At 46.9% G+C, this 20864-nt stretch overlaps 1 protein-coding gene across 1 annotated transcript in view; it reads left to right on the forward strand.

Annotated features, from left to right (window-relative positions):
* SCRN1 (secernin 1) overlaps nucleotides 1–20864 on the forward strand; it is a 65918-nt gene that overhangs the window by 29635 nt on the left and 15419 nt on the right. Inside the window, exons 3-6 of the mRNA XM_084786331.1 lie at nucleotides 6067–6248; nucleotides 14671–14873; nucleotides 17655–17849; nucleotides 20607–20772. Of these exons, the coding sequence (XP_084642457.1) occupies nucleotides 6067–6248; nucleotides 14671–14873; nucleotides 17655–17849; nucleotides 20607–20772 (746 nt within the window). The remainder of the gene's footprint in view (nucleotides 1–6066; nucleotides 6249–14670; nucleotides 14874–17654; nucleotides 17850–20606; nucleotides 20773–20864) is intronic.

Raw genomic sequence — 20864 nt, forward strand, 5'->3', positions numbered from 1 at the left:
CTTTGTAATCTATCCATTCAAGCGTCCATCCATCTACCAGCCATCTGTCTGTATGTCCACCCATCCATCCGTCCATCCATCCACCCATCCATTCATTGATCCATCCATCCAGTCTATTGACAGGGCTAGAGAGATGGCTCAGAGGTTAAGCACTTGCTGCTCTAGTAGAGGACTTGGGTTCAGTTCCCAGCACCCACACAGTAGCTTAAAACTATCTAGAACTCCAGTTCCAGGGGATCTGACACCCACTGCCAGTAACAGGCCCTGGATACGCATGATGCATATACATTCACACAGACACACAGTCATACACATTGAATAAGTCCTTCAACAAGCTCATTGGTAATGACTAAGTTCAACCTTGGACTATGTTTATAAACTAAGCAGTAGAAACATCTTTACTAGTGGAGCTGACATGCTAGCCAGAGGAGACAACAGCAGTTATATAAATAACACATATAACGAAGACATCAATGATATGGAACAGAATATGAAACATGGTAAGGTTAACAGAAGAGGGTCACAGGAAACCATGTGCATGAAATGCACAGGCCCATGTGACGTGTCCTGAAGTCATTCTGATGATGGTCCCCATTTGTGCGTGTTCCTTCTCCTCCCCAGTCATAGAGCAGGGGCTGCCTCCATGACGTCAGCCAGCAGTACATGGCATAAATGCTCTTGAGGCAGGAGAGAAAGGAAAAACTAAGGGGATATGAGAAGGGAGTCGGATTGAAGCCGCCTGCCAGCTGAAAGTCAGAAACTTCAGGGTAATTTACAGCATTTGCTGCAAAGGTGGTCTACATGGTGCCAATACCCCTTAGACAGATATGTTTCAGATACACACATTAAAATAGTGGTGGATCATGTTTGAGGACTGTGATAGTTAGTATCAATGATAAAATTTGATAGGATCTTGAATCACCTAGTAGAGAAAGCCTCTGGCCATGCCTGTGAGGTAGTATCTAGGATGGGTTAGCCCTCTGGCCATGCCTGTGAGGTAGTATCTAGGATGGGTTAGCCTCTGGCCATGCCTGTGACGGAGTGTCTAGGATGGGTTAGCCTCTGGCCATGCCTGTGAGGGAGTATCTAGGATGGGTTAGCCTCTGGCCATGCCTGTGAGGGTGTATCTAGGATGGGTTAGCCTCTGGCCATGCCTGTGAGGGGGTGTCTAGGATGGGTTAGCCTCCGGCCATGCCTGTGAGGGAGTGTCTAGGATGGGTTAGCCTCTGGCCATGCCTGTGAGGGAGCATCTAGGATGGGTTAGCCTCTGGCCATGCCTGTGAGGGAGTGTCTTGATTAGATAAGCGGACAGCATTCTCTGGGCTCCTGTCCCGGACTGTGTGAAAAGGGGAGAGGGACTTGGCAGCAGCGTTCATGGGTCTCTGATTCCAGACTGTGGACAGACACAGTATGAGCAGTTGCCTCAGGCTTCTGCTGCCTGCACTGTTCTGTCATGACAGGCTCTACCTTATAACTTCATGCCCAAATAAACCATTTGTCTCCAAGGTTGCTTTTTCTGTCAGGATATTTTGTCAGAGCAATGAGAAATAACTAAGGCAAAGCCGAGCATATCCGGCTTGAGCTGAGCCTTCCTCCTGCCTCCCATCGTAACCTACAGTTTTCAAAGAAGCCTCAGTACGGATGGATGTGTGCTGGCATCCTTGTGCTGTCTTGGGGTTTTATTCAACCAGGCTGAAGTCCTATCGAAGACACCCCCAGAGACATTATAATCCCATTTAGGGAAAAAAGAAAGGAAAAAAAAAAGTGCTTCTCAGCAGCCTTTTGAGATGCGGCTTGACAGCAGCCACAGTGCTATATCTGGCTGCTTCTGACACGGTAAAGTATGCACCTCCCTTGAGGATCTAAACCCCACTCTTGAGTGTGTCTTACACTTTTCTTGAGTGTCTCTCTACTAGCCTCCCTGCTTCCGGCTCGGCTAAAATCTCTTAATAAACCCCAGCAACCTGACCTGCCCTGAAATTCTTTATGGCTGCAAAATCAAGAATCCCACTTCCCCTGAGTAGAGGGTGCTGAGACGAGGTCACTGGGTCCTGGTCCATGCCGACTGCTGCTGGCCACTCTCTTGAAAGTGGTGGGTGCTCTGGAAATAGTCGGTAAAATGAAATGACTGTGTACAAATGAACCGAAGGACAAATTAACAAAACTATTTTGTATCTTAACTTTTTCCTGTCTCAAAAAAAAAAAAAAAAAAAAAAAAAAGAAAGAAAGAAAGAAAGAAAAAAAAAAAGAAAAGAAAAAAGAAAAAAAGAAAAGGTCAAGATGAATCTATATACTTAAGAATTCCTTCCCTACTCATTCATTCTTTTCACTTGTGCCCCTTGGGGAAGGAATTGTGAAGAGTCTTGGGCAGTGACTGAGTTAGTCAGTCTTGCAACAGCATAAAGCTACTCGGGGTAGCTGAGTGACACAGGGAAAAGATTTATTTTGTCTCAACAGTTTGGGGCTTCCAGGTGTGACTGTTGGGCGCCATTACCTTGGGTCTCTGGGAAGGTGGCACATCTGGCAGGAGCATGTGGCTGAGAAGTGCTTGCATCAAGACCCAGGGATCAAGGTAGAAAGAGGCCAGAGTCTATTATCCCCTTGAGAACACTTCTGGGGATCCAAGGCTCTCTCTGGGCTGCACCCCTTAAAGACTCCTGACCAGTATTTTGAAGCATTTGCCACAAAACATTAGTTCTTCCTTTGGACCTACAGGTATCTGAAAACCAGGGGAAAACATTTGCCTTTTTCTCTCTGTCTTTTTACTTTGTTCTGTACTCCTGCTTACCAACACACATAGTCGTGCTAATCACTCAAGGTGTGTCTGCAAATGGATGTCAAGGAAACCATCCAGACACGGTCACTAAAAGCTAGGGAAGCCTCGGCTCAGGTGAAGCTGGATCCTTGATACAGATGCCACAGAGAGGAATTTCAGGATGAGGCTGAGTGAAGCGAAGTTAGTAAGTTTAATAGGTGTTTAGGCCGGGATTTGTACAGGAAACGGGCAGTGAACCAACTAAGAGCAAAGATGCAGGCTTCTCTAGGGAGTCACGGTTTACATGCGTGTATGCTTGATCCGGAGGCTTTCTGCATTACATTCCTCAAAGGATGCAACTTGCAAGATTTAAAGATGAAGCAATGCTTAAAATTAAAAAATGTAAAGGAAAATATGAAATGATGTAGGTCTTTTTTTTGTTTCAATAATTTCTCTCTGTAAGTGCAATTTTTAAAGCTGTGGTGTTAGGGATGATGACAGAGGAGGGCAAATACAGTGGAACTCAGGGGTACAGACATTGTGGGCTTTTAGTAGGTGCCACATTCATTTGTTATTTAATTATTTTTATCATGTGTGTATAGGTGTTTGGCTAGTATATATGTCCGTTCACCATGCCCATGCCTGGCGGCCATGGAGAGCAGAAGAAAGCATCAGGTATTCTGGAACTGGAGGTAGAGATAGTTGTGAGCCGGCTGTGAGCTGCCATGTGGCTGCTGGGAATTGAACCCGGGTCCTCTGAAAGAGCACCCAGTGCTCGCAACCACTGAGTCACCTCTCCAGCCTCCTCATTGGTTGTTTTGAATATTCTTGTTTGAGATGCCTTTAGGAAAGCACATAGGCAATTTTGGCTTTGCCAGCTGTGTTGAAGTTTCTGAGCTCTCAAAAAAGCAAATAAGATCTCAGGGTGAGGGGCTTATTTCCTTTCTCTGGTCCATTTAATTTTCTCTGTCTTTTCTATTTTGCCTTGTGTTGCTTGGCTTATCTTATCTCCCGCCGTGGATGAAGGCACAGAGGGCATTCAGTGTCTTAAACCTGCAGTTACCTTGAGTTACAGGAACAGCATGCCTACAGGACTGACCACCTCCCTGTTCAAGGCAATGCTAAAGCCCCGAACAGAAGTGAACGTTTCCTGAGAAGCAGCTTGTCCCATAAGCAACACATCTTTCTTAGACATCCTTGCAGAGTCAGCCGAGATTGTGATCAACCGACTGTACCCCGATTTCATGTACCCTGGGCCCTTGTACCCAGATTCCCTCGCTATTAAGACCTAGAGCTCATCACCAGTAACCTGAGAATGAAGTTGGGGTCACTGGACTCTTCCCTTCATGTACTAGCTTGCTTTTCTCTCCCCCCACCCTGCCCCCGTGGCTGCTCTTTTTGTCATGTTGCATAGGCAGCTGAGCCTAGTCTGCCAGGGGCGGGGTGCTGCTAGAGCTGGGGCGACTCCCCTAAATGTCTCGTGACAGATCCACCATCTCCCGGTAGTACCACCCTGGGGATCAAGCCTTTAATATGTGGGCATCAGGGGACACTCCACATGAAGTCATGGTGATGCCAAACTGCTTGCTTTGTACACTTGGAGTGAGTACGTTTTGAAGATGGAAACCTCAGTTCCATTGAGAAAAGATAGGGTTGTGAGCACTGCTGCTGGGTCAGCTCTTTGTTCTTCAAGAATCATTTTTCAAAATAAATTATTTTCAGCAATTAAATCAGGGAAAACATTTCAAGGGTGTGTTTTACTGTCAATTTGACACACATGCGTGCGCGCGCACACACCCTTACCTTAAGAGGTTCTTGGCAACCTCTGAGATTAATTAACTTTCAGTTTCTAAAAACATATCAAGTGAAAAAGTATTACTGCAGTCCTGAAAAACACCTGACTAGGTTCATGAGCAGCTGTCTTGAATTGATAAAAAGAAATCTCTCTCGAGCTCCCAGTTTGAAATGTAGATGGAGCCCGCAGCTAGCTTGGCATTTCCACCATGCAAAGAGCGTGATATAGCCTTGGATGACTGCCCTGCAGAAGGTAGTGATGAGTGCTGAGGCCCAGTCCCCCAGGGTGGAGTGAGCCATGATGTGGGCGGAGAGAAGGGAGCAGAGTAGGTGTGGTCTGAGTGGCTTTCCAGATCCAGCGGCGTCCCCACCATCGTCTCCTGCCCCTTCCCACATTTGCTGGGCCACCTCTATTGTGTTTCAACTTTTGCGCAACACTTTGTTTGAAGGAAGGACCCTTACTTCTTTTTGTTACTGTCCTGCTTATTAACTTACTTACTGAAACAGGCTCTCATATAGCCCAGGCTGTCCTTGAACTTCCTATGTAGCCAGGGCGGGCTTTGAACCTCCGATCCTTCTGCCTTCACCGTCCAAGTGCTGTGATTACAGAAGTGTGCCACTGTGACTGATTGATGATGAGATTAAACTTAGGACTTCCTGGATGATAGGAAGGCACCACCCCTGGACCCTGGCAGAAGGATGGGAGGTTAAAATGACCTTAGAAGTTGTTTGATGTAGTGAGCGCTGTCCTTCTTCAGAGATAGGCTCAGGTTCTTGGAGTAGTGTGTGCTCTGTTTCTGTCGGGGCTGAGAAGGACACCTCTCCGTAAAGTTATTCTGTTGGTGGCTTTGCTAGCCTAACGTGACAGTCCAGTGGTTAGGCAGGGCAGCGTGTGTGTGTGTGTGTGTGTGTGTGTGTGTGTGTGTGTGTGTGTGTGTGTGAGCACTACTTATCATCTGAAAGCGCAACAGTAGAATCATGTTCTGGTCCCCTTTTCTACACTGCTGAGATCATAGGCTGTCAAATGTCCCACAAACCCCGGGGCATCGTTTCAAGATGTTCAGAGCCCTATTTTTTTGTTTGCTTTAGACAGCATCTTCTTACCTGTTTTCTGGGTCAGGTTTCTGGGTGAAAGTTCATTCAAAGCTAGAGATCTATGGTTTCTAAGAGAGTCTGGCAACCACGGAGAAAGATGGAGGTTTGCGTGTGAGGATGAAGTTTTCTGAGGGCCATGTGGGACTGTGACAGTGAGCAGAGATGGCAGTGCAGTGGCCAGCTCAACACCCGACTGAAGGTGATGGTGTGGGAGGAAACGCTGTCAACAGACCGACTTGACCAAAGCAGAAGGGTGCTCACCACAGGAACCCTGGGCTGCCCCGGGGTGTCTGGAGGCTGGGCGTTCAGGCCCTTTACTTCCTCAGCTCCGTAAATGATTGATGGTCCAGTGTAGGTACCACGGTGGAAACTAAGAGGTTTCTGACAGGTGACAGCACCTTCTTGCTTGTCTTTCTTTTCAGTGTACTTACATCTCAATCGACCAAGTTCCCAGGACCCACGCCATAGTGATAAGCAGACCTGCCTGGCTCTGGGGGGCAGAAATGGGAGCCAATGAACATGGGGTGTGCATAGCCAACGAAGCCATCAACGCCAGAGAACCAGCTGCTGAGACGGAAGCTTTACTGGGGATGGATCTGGTCAGGTACAGAATGGTGACAGTGGGGGTGGGAATTATTTTTTTCCCCATACTTCCTGTATTGTAAGAAGTTCTGCTTAATAGAAATTCTAAGATGGGGAAAATGGAGTAGATGGTAACGGGATATTATTCATCATTAAAAAAAATCATTAAGCGCTGCTATGTGCTACAAATAGGATCTTGACTTGACACGCACTCAGTGGAAGGCATCACGTAGAAAAGTCACGTGAGTGAGTCACAGAAGAGGCAGAGTCACAGAGGCAGCAAGTGGTCTTCTCTGGGGTTGGGGTGGGGTGTGGAGTGGGTAAGGGGCTCTTAGGGGATCATGAAGATGCTTCTACACTTTGGCTGTGGTTGTGGTCATACACCCTTCTGTATGAACTGTCTGAATAGAAGCCCTGAAAATGAAGAATTACTAATGGAAAAATACAAGCAAACAAACCATGTCTTTAAAATGCCTCATTTACAAGCCTGTGTTTTGGACCTTTGTAATCAATATTTTAAATAGCATTTTATGGAGTTGGAAATTACAATAGCATACAAGAGAAACAATAAACACAATGCATATACTATTAAAAGAACAAGGAACACAGGTGGAGCGCCCTCTTTTCTGTCTGCCATTTGGTGGTCTGGCTTTGCTTTCCCCCTTCTCCCAGATGTGGACCAAAAGGAGCCAGATGTGGAATCTGGGTGGGCTGAGATTTTGGGATCTGTTCTTCCCTGTGGCACAAGTACTGGGCACTGGGCCTGGCACATGAGGGTGATCTGTAGCTGAGTGAACGAGGAGAAGGGTGTAGGAGAGAGCAGTACGCCCTCTGAAATGGAATCATGGTATGGCTGAGGGAAGGTGGGGCTTGGGGCGGGAGGGCGTGGCTTCCAGGGGGCGTGGCTTTCAGAGGGCGTGGCTTTCAGAGTGGAGTGGAGCACCAACTTGTCGTTCTGCTTGCTCTGTGCTAAGTCTCTTCTGGTTTTCAAGGTGAGACCTATATTGGACAGATTTAGAACTTCCTCCTTAAAGCTAACTTCCTAAGAAAAAGAACTGAGGTTTGGACATTTCCCCAGGGGAAAGTTGCTCATGTCGAATTTGTTTTGGCAGCTCCTTTTTTTGTCTTTTAAATACACCTCTACATTTAATACAAACCCTGACAATGAAGAATCAGCATTGAAATCATCCCCCATATATGACTTTGTGCTAGTGTTGCAGTAATGGGACCCAGGGAGCTGGCAGAAATCCTAATCCCAGAAGTTAATTTTTGAGCGCTGATGGAGAGTGCCTTTCCTTCTCTGCCCTGCCCTGGGTTTTGTCCTCCTGAGATCCTCAATTCTGTGAGCCCTGTAGCCTGCTCAGTATCAGTGTCATCTTCATGCTTCTGCACGAAAAAGCTCAAGGCTGCAAAGAGATTGTAGTCGGCTTGCAGCGAGGGGAGGGCAAACTGAGCAACACAGAATGACACAGATCCTCTTTAAAATTTAGATCAAGAGAAACAAAGTTATTTATATTTTATTATAAAAAGCCTTGCAAATAAATAAATAATATCACATACACAATTTAACCAGGCCATAAGTCTATACAACCTAGTGAACTTACATACCAGTGGTTCTTAACCTTTCTAATGCTGTAACCCTTTAATACAGTTCCTCATGTTGTGAGGACCCCCAGCCATAAAATTATTTTTGTTGCTACTCCACAACTCCTAATATCTTTATGAAGATATCTGATATGTAGGCTATCTGATATGTGACACCTGTGAAAAGTTCATTTGATCCCCAAAGGGATTGAGATCCACAGGTTGAGAACTGCTGTTGTGTACAGTTAGGATTGAGTTAGGAGTGAAGATATAAATCTAAATGGTATTTTTAGTTCTAATTATGACATGGATTTGGGTTAGGTGGTGGATAAGGCATAAAATATAAACATAAGGAAAGTGTCAATTTAATGGGAAGCTTCACAGCTTCCATTTTGAATGTCAATTTTACCTGAACAGCACAAATCCAAGGACGACTGAAGGTGACAGGGAGAGGAAGCAAGGGAGATGTGGGGTGTGATGACACAAAAGGGGCACAATTTCTAGGGCTAGCCCTCCGCAGACACTGCAGGGTGTGAATTCCAGGCCTAGCCCTCCACAGACACTGGGTGTTTGGAGACCCCTGCCTGGCACAGTTGGGATGTAGAGGGAAGATGTGCTCCAGGTGGGTCTGCAGGACCAAAGGGTAGAGACAAAGAAGTTATTTTTGCTGGATAATTCTTGCTGTGAAAGTTATTAAAGTGTGGGATAATAAATGCAGGAGCAGATAGTGGCTGGTCTGCAGCCTTTTAACTTGACATCTCTCCTGTCTTGCACATAGCTATTGCAATAAGAATGGTGTGACAAATACCCAAATACCCTGACCTTGGAGGGGGTACATTGTATGTACCTAGAGTAGACTTCTAAGTTCTGAGTCTAGTTCAAAGTCTGCTCCCAGCTTTAAAATGGCTCAGCCTACTGTTTCACACCAAGCAAGTTCTATGAATGACTCTTGAGCCCAGAGTCCTCCAGTGTTAACTGGGGAGCTGCAGAAATGTGGATACCATAGATCACAGTCACAGCACTGCAAGTGGAGAGGGTCCAGGGCAGCAGTTCTCAAAGCATGGCCTCCACAGAAACACTGCCCAGGAGCCTGATAGAAAGGCAGCTTCACAGTCCTCCACCCCTGACTGCAGGTGGGTTGCCCACAGTCTACCTCAGCAAGGCAGAAGGGACATAAGGCAGAGATTGTACCGTTGCACAGCTGGAGATCACCTTCTACACGGTGCTCAGGCCCTTCCAGCTGTTGCTGTCTATAGCATCGTTTCCTGCACTGTCCTTGCCTGTCCTCTGTGCTTGGCTGCCGGCTTCTCAGGCAGCTCCTGCAAGAGTGGGCTATTTATATTTCACACTCTCTACTTCAAGTGTCTGTGAGACTGCGGCTGATTATTCAAAGAATATAGCTGCTCCCCATCTGCATCCTCTGGTCCTTTGTGCCTTCCATCCATCCATCAGCTGCACGAGACACACCCGAGTGACAGCCTCAGTTTAATAGGCGCTGTCTTTAGGGTAAAGGTATAATTTGTCTGTGCTTCTTAAAGGTGTGTGGGAACGTAAGCATTAAGCAACACTTGTTATAATTCACTCTTAGTGCTGCTAAAAGCCAAGCTTTGTCTGTTTTCTCCCTCCCTCCCCCTCCCTCGCTCCCTCCCTTCTTTCTTATTTACATATCTCTGAATAGTCCTCTCCCCAGCACCCCCCCCACACACACATCAAAAGGCATATAAACACACACACACACACACACACACACACACACACACAAATACATACACACAGAGTTTTGCTTGTTAGTGACTGTGGATCCACGTACCAAGCAGCTGGCAGGAGCTAACATTAAAATAGGGGGTTATATTTTCTGGAAGTCAAGGTGTCTCTTGCACCTGGAATCTGTTCTGTCTAAGGTCTGTTTGTCCCAATGATGCCACTTGGCCTTTGTCCAGATGAGGGCCAGGAGGTGTTCGGATCCCATTAGACAGTGGCATTCTAGGAAATACCTAATGATCAGCTAGAAGTGGGGTGGCAGTGCTAAATTGTAGCCTGCCCAAACACCTGTGGTGTAAAGATGAGGAAGGATTAGCAGCCAGCTCAAAACCCCTCACATTTAACCCTCTGTTCTCCGAGTAGGTGGGGTGCCAGCTGGCTGCGTTCTGTCCATGCATGGCATCTGGCCCTTATATACCGGTTTCATCCTTTTCTTTTTCTGCAGACTGCCTCCACTTCATTTCAGGGGTCTGTGTGCACAGTGCGCATGCGCTTGGAGGCCCAAGATGATGTCCAGAGCCTTCCTATATCACGTTACCACCTCATTCTTCCAGGGAGGGTCCAGGACAGTTAGCCTCACCAGCCAGCCAGCTCTGGGTGTTCCTCTCTATGAATTCCCAGGGAGCTGAAACCACAAGTGAGCGAGCACCCAGCATTTCATGGTATCTGAACTCTGGTCCTCTGAGCCATCCGTCCCCCTGCAGCCTGGCTTTTCCTACTTCTAAATGAGTTTGGCATTGACACTAAACCTGTTCAGTCTTAGTGTTCCGGAGCATCATATAATTCTGAACACAACCCACCAGCCTAGGCTTCTCATGTCAGACATCTCAGACAGTCTTGAAAGAAAGTCGAAGGAAATCTGGCTGGAGGCTTGTGGTTTTGGGGTGGGTTGTTAGAGAATGTGGGAGTTCACAGGTGATGGGAACAAAGGCTCTTTCAAGACCTGTAGGGGAAGCATCTGTGGAATTAAAGTCACAGTTTCCCCAAGTCTCTTGAGAAGCTGGATTCATATGTGTTATTTCATTTAACACAACAAACGAAAAAAGCTCAGTCTTCTAAGTTCTATGGTAGATGAGGAAACTGGAAATTAGGGAAGTTATGCGGCCTGCTCTATATTTCATTAACACAACAAACGAAAGAGCTCAGTCTTCTAAGTTCTGTGGTTGATGAGGAAACTGGAAATTAGGGAAGTCACGTGGCCTGCCCAACACCCCAGGGCTAGACGGTGGCTGAGCCAGGGTACACTTCTCTCTAGATTCGATCATGTTTTACTTCTTCCAGGGAGACAGGAAAGTGAAGTGGAAAGGAGTCAAAAGGTCTCAAACAGCTTCTCCCCTGTCAGAAGATGACGTGACAGCAAGTTTAGTTTTAGATTGAGTTGGCGTTTGTTCGTGATGCACGAATCAGGGCAGCTTTCACTCTGCCGAGGCAGACAGCCCCCAGCAGGCAAGGGTGGAACACTGGCTTTCCCAGAGTGGAAAAGGGAGAAACGGAACAATGTGGGGAAGAAAAAAGCAACTCTTTAACATTGGGTGACTTCAGGTTACTTTTCTGTAAGGGCTACAGCTACAGGGACTTTCTTGTGCTGCCCCAGGCTGACTAGAACTGTTTGTTTATTGAAGAAGGGGAAGAGTGGGCTACCTCTGCCCTCAAAAGCTCCAGCCACAGGGCATTTAAGCCTAGGCAACTCCAGTTTAGTCTGAACTGGCCAGCTGAGAGCCAGTTGCAGGGGCTCAATCCAAAACACTGACCTTCCATGATTTTTAAGTTCCAGTGCACAGCGCATATAACATCCACAGACCACTTTCCTTAGTCCCTTTGGGGTGCTGTAACAAATACATAGCAGACCGAAGGGCTAAAGGACAGATACTTACATCTCAGCTCTGCAGGCTGGGAAGTTCAAAGTCACAGTGCCCAGGTACAGAAGGCCACAGTGGAGAGAGGGCAACCTTTTGTGTCTCTCTGCTAAGGACCCTCATCTCATCACAAAGACTCCACTCTCACTGTGTAACCACTCCCCAAAGCTCTCATCGCCCCGACATGGGAGAACTGGCTTCGGCATTTGAAGATGGCCATAACCATCTGTTTATAGCATCCTCCTGTGTCCAGCCCTTGCTAAAGGCTGAGGATCTTCTAAATGTCCAAAAGGCCATAAGCCAGATGGGACCATGAGGATGTGTTGGTAGGAAGTGGGGGTGGGGATAATTTGCAACAGAGTCCTCTAGAACTGGGCTATTAATTATTTTCACTACTTGCCTCAGAATAGCAGAATAGCAGTGGTTTACCAAGCTCAATACAGTTTTCATCTAGCCCTGCTTATTTGGGGTATAGAGGCAAGCCCATTCTGAACTACAGAGTCACAGATATTGCAAAGCTCAGTGGGCAGATTTCTAAAGCAACGTGTGGGTGCTGTCAGATGGGTTCCTTCAGGACCGGGCAGGGGAGTGTAGCCTACTTGTGAGCCAGGCTATGGGCCTCAATTCCCTCCCCCGACCCTGCAACAAACCCAAGAATTGAATTTTGGAGCGCCTAATTTTCAGACCCAGAACAACTCTGTCAAAGCACTTTGGATGTAGATGTCTGAATGAGACCAACATGGGTCCTTCTGACCCTTCTCTGTCCTGGTTAGGCTAAGGCACAGCCACCAAGTCACCTTAGGCACTGGGTCAGAAACATGCTGCGTTCATTTGGATTTCTGTGCATCCAACCCATCTAGGAGGTGAGAGTGGGTGGGGACGGCTTAGAAACATGCCTAAGGATGCTGAGCGATGTCCTCCTGTCCAGTGACTTAGGACTCATCTGTACCTCTTGAGCTCAGGTGGGGTGTACGCAGTCCCAGAGTCCTTAACGGGCCCTTGTACTGTGGAGTGGGCAATCCTGTCCTCAGCCCGTGGCCAGGAGGCCGGATGGGAATGGTCACGTGTGCTGAAGGCACAGATGCCTTTTCATCCTTGGTGCTCATCTGAGGAGCAGTAAATCAGAATGCTCCCTGTATTTTGGGATGGGGGAAAAACACAAGTACAGAGCCTCTGTGCGATGTCAGCAGCCATGCACACTAGACTCTACAGAACAGAAATTCCAGCCTCCAAAGACTATTGCACCAGCTGCTGTCACATGCTCCTGGAATGTGCTTGTGTAGGTCAGTTTAGGCCTGCAGAGGCCTGGGGGGGCATCGAGACATGAGGCATTGGGACCAGGGACCTTGGAGAAGACTTTGCTCCAGATCTTTGAGATGCACCTCCTTTTAGGGGGGTGGTGACTTTGACACAGGGAAATCTACTTAATGTAGAATTTGTTCTTTTTATTCATGCCAGAGAGATAATGTGCTGCACTCACAGGGGGACGTCTCAGACAAGTTTGAAACCCAGCCACCCTATCTGTGAAGCCCAGGATTTACTCTTATTATTCTTTCAAGGCCCTAGGGTTCATCGCTGTAAATTACGGCTCTGTTATCAAGTCTTCCTAAGTAAGCTTAAAAGGAGGCCCCGTCAAGTGAATTGGTAGGCGATGCTCTGACCATGAGCATAAGCCAATCACAGGGCTCAGTCCACAGCTTTCAGCTGCATTATCCTTCCTTCTCCATGACAGCACAGCGGGACCTTTCTTAGGATGCATTCAGTTGAGAGAATTTGAATAGTCGATACTTTTCTTAAGTCGCGGGTGGTTTTTTCGAGGACAGGATTGTGTCACCACCTGTGTAGCTCTGCTGCTGCTTTGTTCTAACAATGTGAAGGCCCCACAGGTGGAGTTAATAGTTCAGCGCATCTCATGCCGTTTATGTGGTGTGTGTGCATGGCCAGTTTGAGGACATGGCACTGGAAAGGGTCACATGTCTAAGGCCCATACTGCCACTGGGTGACAGGAGCTGGGGCTGGGTCCTGTGCTCTCTGAGTTTCTGGGCCACAGCACTCCGCCTGCTGAAGTTGACCGGTGACTGGTTTGGCTCCAGCCATCATTAGTGCTATGTGTCTCCGTGCTCACTGTCTTACCACACCCCGATGACCTTGACGCTTTTTATAGGTGGCATAGAACTGAAGCTCAAATCTGTTATGTAGGCATCCCAAGGCCACAGCGGAGGCAGTGTCTGCATTCTCCTTAACAGGCTTATTCACTGATGGGACTGGAGAAGGAGGGCGTCTGGCTCATGTTAAAAGGACTCTATGCTCTTTTGACAGTTGGTTCTGTAAACAACGCCAATTGATGCAGTCCAATGTGTAGGAGGGAAGTACATAGAACCAGGCATATTATAACCTGCGCCTAATGAGATCTCTGAGCAAATTCTATGCACAGAGGACAGCGGCTGGCAACCAACCCCTTGGAATCAGTTTTCTCAGTCCACTATAGGATGCTATAACAAAACACCTTAAATGGGGTAGATATAAACAGTAGAAATGTATTGCTCATAATGTGTGAAACAAGGAAGTCCATAATCAAGGTACCAGTATTTAATGTTTAATATGAATATGTTCTGATTCATGCACAGCAACTACTTACTGCGTCCTCTAGTGGTGGAATGAGGCAAGGCAGCTCTCTGAGGAGACCTCTTTTATAAAGGACACTAGTGGCACGCATGAGGGTACCACTTCCATGACTTCATCATCTCCAGAGGACCCACTTCCTAATACCATCTCATTGGTGTTAGGGTTTCAACATGAACTTTGAGGAGACACGATAGGCTATGGCTGTGCCCAAGATAGCCACTGTAGAAAAGCAGCTGGTCCAAGCTGGCCATATTTCCTTTTGCTTAGGCAGTAGTCAGAAGGAAATCCAGGCTAGAGCTGAGCTGGACAATCCAATGTAAGATATGGTCAGCCAAGAGCAAGAAGGAGCTGACCTTCCAGTCCAGAGAGTGCAGCCACTGGCCCCTGATACTTCTAGTCTTATGGGAGTGGGGTGTCCAAAGACAGAGCACATTCCTCCCATCTATAACTGCATGTATGAGAGAGGCACTCTGTGTTCAGTTCATATGAAGGTCTGAATATTTAACATATTTATACACATTGGCATGTTTCTTGATTTGACCTTGCCCCAGTCTTCGCTTGCTATGGTAATGATCGTGTGGCCTGAGATGACCGAGGTGTACTTACGATTTCCTTCAGGCTTGGTTTAGAACGAGGGGCAACAGCTAAAGAAGCCCTAGACGTCATCGTGTCCTTGTTGGATGAGCACGGACAAGGTGGGAATTACTACGAAGATGCGCAGTCCTGCCATAGCTTCCAGAGTGCATACCTGCTGGTGGATCGCGAGGAAGCCTGGGTTCTGGAGACCGTAGGGAAGTATTGGGCTGCCGAGAGAATCACAGGTGAGGGGGCACAGAGTTTTGAGGACAAGACAGGCTGGGGTGATGTTGGCTGTGCTGCTGTGGTGTGTCCTATCTGCATCCGCCTTCAGGCTTAGCTATGCATGCCTCTCCCTTCCAGGTGCCTGTCTCCAGAAAAGTATCCGGAGTCTCCTGAGTCCAGTGGAGGGGTATCGGAAGTTCCCAGCACTTGGGGAGGCAAAGGCAGGTGGATCTCTGTGAGTTCTAGGCCAGCCTGGTCTACAAAGTGAGTCCAGGCCAGCCAGGGCTACACAGAGAAACCCTGTCTTGAAAAACCAAAACCAAATCAAAGCCAAAAAAAAAAAAAAAAAAAAAGAAAAGAAAAAAAAAAGAAAGAAAGACTCAGGAAGCGTGAACCTAATTTTGAGTTAGGCAAGGGAATGGGGAGTCTTGGTTCACAATAGGTCAATAAATCCACTGTCGCTCCCAGCTTCATAACTGCTTAAGCTTAGACTTGAAACGTGGCTCTGTGAAGACCATGGAATGGAGTGCTGCTGTGGGCCAACCAGGTGATTCATATGTCTGAGACTCCATCCCTACAAGGGCACGGACTTGGCCATCTACTTGAGAAGTGGCACTCTAGCTTATGCAGTGTCTCGTTTCTGGTCGAGTGCTGAGACAGTGTTCCACCACTACCCTGCCCCTGACCCCCTGCCCCTGCTTCCCTCGAGTCCCAATGGGATAGAGTCCTAGAGTTAGTTAAAGAGCTTCCAAACATCCTTCATGGTTGCAGAGAAACTTCGCTCAGTGGCTATCCCCTTGCAGTCCTTGGGACAAGATGAGAGGTAGATACCGTGTATGCTGCCATTCACCCCTGCTGAGTTCCAGGCAGCCCCAGCAAGTAGATGCACACGCTGTCATCTTGTTGAACCTCTACATGCCTGCAGTTTTTTTTTGTTGTTGTTGTTCAGTTGAGTTTACTATAAAGTCTTTACCACTTGATTATGAAAGATATTATGTATGCAGTCTGTTTGCCATCCAAGTTTTTTTTTAGGTAATCAGAACCAAATCCAACCATAGCCAGATCTGTTACAGTCACTGGGACTCAAGCCTGATTTTGTGCACAGGTTCCAGTGATGAAGGCTCCACCACAGTTAGTGTATGGACTTTGTACAAAGTTACCCTACTGAGAACAAGCTGTGTAGAGCAGTTTTCTATGTGCGTGAAGACTGCTCATTCTCACAGTGTGTCGAATGGGCTAGCTGAGCCATCAGGGAGGTTTCCTACCTCTGTGTGCCCAGCATATATTTCTCAGGGCCTGTGCATGCTCCTGGTCTTAGAGTGTGTGCAGAGCAAAAGCCCTTCCCCTAGACCTCCAGCTCTCCTTCTCTGCAGGAATGTGAAACTCCTTTACACAAACCCTCCTAAGATAAAGTGGAGCTATCAAATGGCTCTCTCGGGATGGTAAACGGATGGGCTGTGCTTCAAAGCAGTCCAGTTGCTTTTAAGTAGAGTCTAAGACTTTTTGATGTGTAACTGCACTCAGAAGCTAGGCTTCCTTCAAAGCATCCCTTATTTAAAAAAAAAAAAGTCCATGTCTACAAAATGAGTGTTGTTTTTCACTAAACATTTTTTCAAACAGCCATTTTTTTTTAAGCTCACTGATTTCATGTTCTCTGACCCCAGCAGCATTGTGATTGATGGTAGTAGGAGGAACTAATGCACTCCGTTCTCTCAGTTCAGATTCTTACAAACAAATGTCTAACAAACCAGCCCTCTGGGAAAATAACCTCTGTGGAGACCGCAAGAGCGTTCCTTTCTTTCAATAGCTTACTGTGAGTGGTGTCAGTATCACTTTTTGGGGGACCGTAACTGTATTCTGTTGCTTAATTATACTTTTACATTAATTATAAATTTAATTATAATTTTACATTAAAAAAAAAAAGGAATGGTCAATGGCCAGTGCCTCTCAGTCAAGAGTGCATATTTTGGCCGGGCGTGGTGGCGCATGCCTTTAATCCCAGCACTCGGGAGGCAGAGTTGGGCGGATCGCTGTGAGTTCGAGGCCAGCCTGGTCTACAAAGTGAGTCCAGAACAGCCAAGGCTACAAAGAGACCCTGACTCGAAAAACCAAAAAAAAAAAAAAAAAAAAAAAAGAGTGCATATTTTGGAGGTGTCAGTCATCAAAGCTGGGGGTGCTGGGGAAACAGTCCAGCTGATCTTGCTTCTAGGGACCTGGCTTCAGGCAGTAGGTGCTTTAAGGTATTCTTTATTCTTACGTAATTCTCCAAGGATCTGGAAGCTCAGCACGCTCCCTGGGAGTGGCCTCTGTGAATGGCCCTTAGGAGCTAGTGATGGTAACCTAGCCACTTGCCATCTGGATAGACAGCACCTTGAAGCTTAGGGACCAACTCTGGGTGTGTGGTGGTGGGGGTGGTGGAAGTGCTTCTCGAGGTAGGAGCATCTTTATGGGGAGGAGGAACCCATGAATGTTGTGGAGCATCCCTGTAGAGGAATCGCACAGAGATTCCAACTCTTGTGAGATGTCCGTTCAAAGAACTGTTCAGTTTCCCCATAAACACGCATGCTTGGGGCTTATTTAGTCAGAATAAAGGGGAGTGTTTCATTTTGTTTGTGAATTTACGGCCATAAAAGCTGATGTCCATTTACGCTTCGTAACATCTGATGGAGACAGGCTGAACTTTTAGAGCGTCTCCTGGAGCGAAGATCAGGATTTTGTGTTTCTCTCCTCAGAAACAGAACTGATCCCTCCCTTGTAGCCTTGGGGTTCCTTTCATTAACCACGCATTGAACTCTTTGCAGAGGGAGTGAGGTGCATTTGCAATCAGCTTTCACTCACTACAAAGATGGACGAGGAACACCCAGAACTCAGAACTTACGCTCAGAGTCAAGGCTGGTGGACCGGAGAGGAAGAATTCAATTTTGCCCAGGTTTTTTCTCCAGCCGATGACCATATGGACTGCTGTGCAGGGAAAGACAGCTTAGAAAAGCAGGAAGGTAAGTTACCCTGCTCCATACAATTCTCCTTCTTACACGCTTTGCTTCTTGCCTGAACTTTGGACGATGAACAAAGAGGAAGGGTAGAGAATAAGCCTTGAATGTTTGAGACAAACTTGCACCTTATATTCTTGGTGTCCAGGCAAAGAGGCACTTGCATCTGTTTACTTGCAGCTTCCGTGCTTGTAGGAACCTGTAAGTTTCTTATATCCACTGATGTTGAACACTGCTGTTGCCACGCGATCCTTTGTGATACTGACTGCAGTCTTCCTTACAGCTCCAGAAACGTGGGAGAGCTCTCCTCCAGCCCACCTAGCCTGCAGGATAAGCCTTCTGCTCATTTTGAGATCCTCTCATAGTGCCTGGGTACCACTTTTATCCACAGACTTCTGCATTGGACTGTTGAACTGAATTCTCTTTATAACTCATCTGTGCCATACAGCCGTGCCAAACATACTAAATTCTGATTAAGAGTCCCATTTAGGTAGCTGTGTTGAACAGATGGCTTCTTCTTTATATGTGTGAATAGACCTCGTCCTCCATTGCCTGTAATGGGCACCTTATCTACTGGATGGTTCTACATGCATAGCTGTCAATCAAACTTGATCATTTAAAACTAATGGCTTCAAAGTATATCCTCTAGCAGCCGCCTCTTTTGTAAATAAAGCCCTACTATGCTAGTCAGTTTTCTCATCACTGAGATAGAAATTCTTATTAGGAGGAAAAGTTTTCTTTGAGTTATAGATTCAGAGATTTTGTTACATGATCAATTGCTCTGTTGTTTTTGGGTCTGAAATGGGAGCAGGTGTCATGGCACCTGAGGCATGTTGAGGAAACTGCTTACTTCATGGTGTCTGGGAAGCAATGAGAAACACGGGGTGGGGTGGGGGTGGGGTTGTGGAGGGAGAGAGAGGCGGAGTCCTAATACCTCATCATGGTCACACCCCCAGGGAGCCCATCTTCCTTCTATTAGGCCTCCCACATCACAATAGCATCATAACCCGAGGACCAAATCTTCAGCCCTTGGCTCTTTGGAGGGCATTCCAGGTCCAAACCACAGCACAGACTCACTTCATTGTGAATGAACTGCCTGTGGCCCCCTTTGTTCTATAATGGTGGATCTGGGAAGTTGCTGTGAGGACAGTGTGGTGGAGAGCACATGGCCCAGAGGCTTAAAATATCTTCTATCTGGTTCTTTTGGAAAAATGTTTTCTGGCCCTTGATGTTGAATAATACACTGGGACTTTTGCCTATAGCAAAAACAAACAACAAAACCATGAACAGACAAACAACCCCAGCCCCCCCCCCCCCACTTGTTATATAAAAAGGCATGAAAGTACTTATTTTTAAATGGGAAGTTCATGAGAAAGTTCTAAACGTTTCAGGCTAAAAACTAATGATGAACTTCTTTGTCCTGCTCAAGCAACCATCAACCCTAAATCAGCAGTGGTTAACGGGAAGCAGAGAGTGGAGGAACCCGTTGTAACTCCAGGGGGCGCCACCTGCACAGTCCAGGCTGGGAAACCTGGAGCCCGGCAAAGGGAAGAACAACAAGGCAGATGGCAGAGAGACTGCCAACCTGTTAATGTAATAGCAACTTGTGAGGCAGGACGCTGGCACAGTGAAGAAACCAAAGAAATTGCTAATATTTTGTGTAAAATGCAGATAGAGGTTTACAAAGCGGATCTGCATCATACTAAAGAATCCTTACCCTGTTTGATTCCATCTTTGTGTACACAGATTCAGGGTGGGATTGTGGGCCTGCGTCCTTGGTTTTGGTACTTTGGGGAGCAGTTTTGAGGAAGGGTGAATTTATTACAGGTTCCAATCTGGATTCCGGAGTCCACGGCTGGCCAGCCGCTTCTCCACGCAGCTACTGTGCTTTTTTGTTTGTTTTTTTGTTTGCTTTTTGTTTGGTTGGTTTTGTTGTTTGTTTGTTTGAGAAAGGTTTCCGTGTAGCTCAGGCTGGCCTGGAACTAACTGTGTAGCCCAGGATGGCCTCAAATTAGTGTTCATCCTGTTCAGTCTCCTGAATGCTGGGATTGTAGGCATGAGCCACCACACCCAGCTGACAGACTGTTCACTCCTAACCAGGGGAGAACCTGTTATAATAGGATGCTGTATACTGAGGAGTTAATCCACTCATCTGGATTTATAGCCGGTAGTCCCGAAGACTGAGTACTCTAAATGCCTCTGTGCGTGTTTCACACTGCCGAGTGGTCATTCTTCAGAGAGTGTACTACTAACCCAGGGCAGCAGGCATGAGGAGTGCAGAGGGCTACGTATCAGCCCCATATGCTTTACCTGTGTGTCGGTTCAGTTATTGCACTAGTTGAGGTAGAGGTAAGGCTGTAACAAAGAGATCTGAGTTAATGTGGCTTAAAGGGAACCGGAGGAGCAAAGCTATTTCTTTCCCACAGTCCAGAGCTGGGGATTTTTCTGCTCAACACTGGGCTGCAGTTTGTGAACCACTTGTTGGCCTCTCCCAGCCAGCAGGAAGGCAGACAGAAAAAGCCAAGGACAGAGCAAGAATATTACCAAAGATGTGCACACACCATTCCTGCCCATCTGCTGTTGGTCAGAGTTTTTATCACGTGGCCAAACCTAGTCATCAGAGCAACTGAGAATTGCATACAGTAGTCGAGAAGTTATTTCCTTAGGTATGATTTCAGGGGATTTATTAGTTAAAAAGTTCATCCGTTTTGGTTGACAGTTTTCACAGTTATATACAGTCATGTTTCTCTCTCTGTCTCTCAGAAAGCATCACTGTGCAGACGATGATTAATATCTTACGAGACAAAGCCAGTGGAGTTTGCATAGACTCTGAGTCCTTCCTCACCACAGCCAGTATAGTATCTGTCCTGCCTCAGAACAGAAGTTCACCGTGCATCCACTACTTCACCGGGACCCCAGATCCTTCCAGGTTTGTCTAAAACACGTCATACAGGCAGGACGAGCACACCCCTGGTCGTGCCCTTCCCTTGGATACTCAAGTGACATTTCTCCGTTCTTGGT

The sequence above is a fragment of the Acomys minous genome (assembly GCF_964271855.1).
Source record: "Acomys minous genome assembly, chromosome: 6".
Lineage (NCBI taxonomy): Eukaryota > Metazoa > Chordata > Mammalia > Rodentia > Muridae > Acomys > Acomys minous.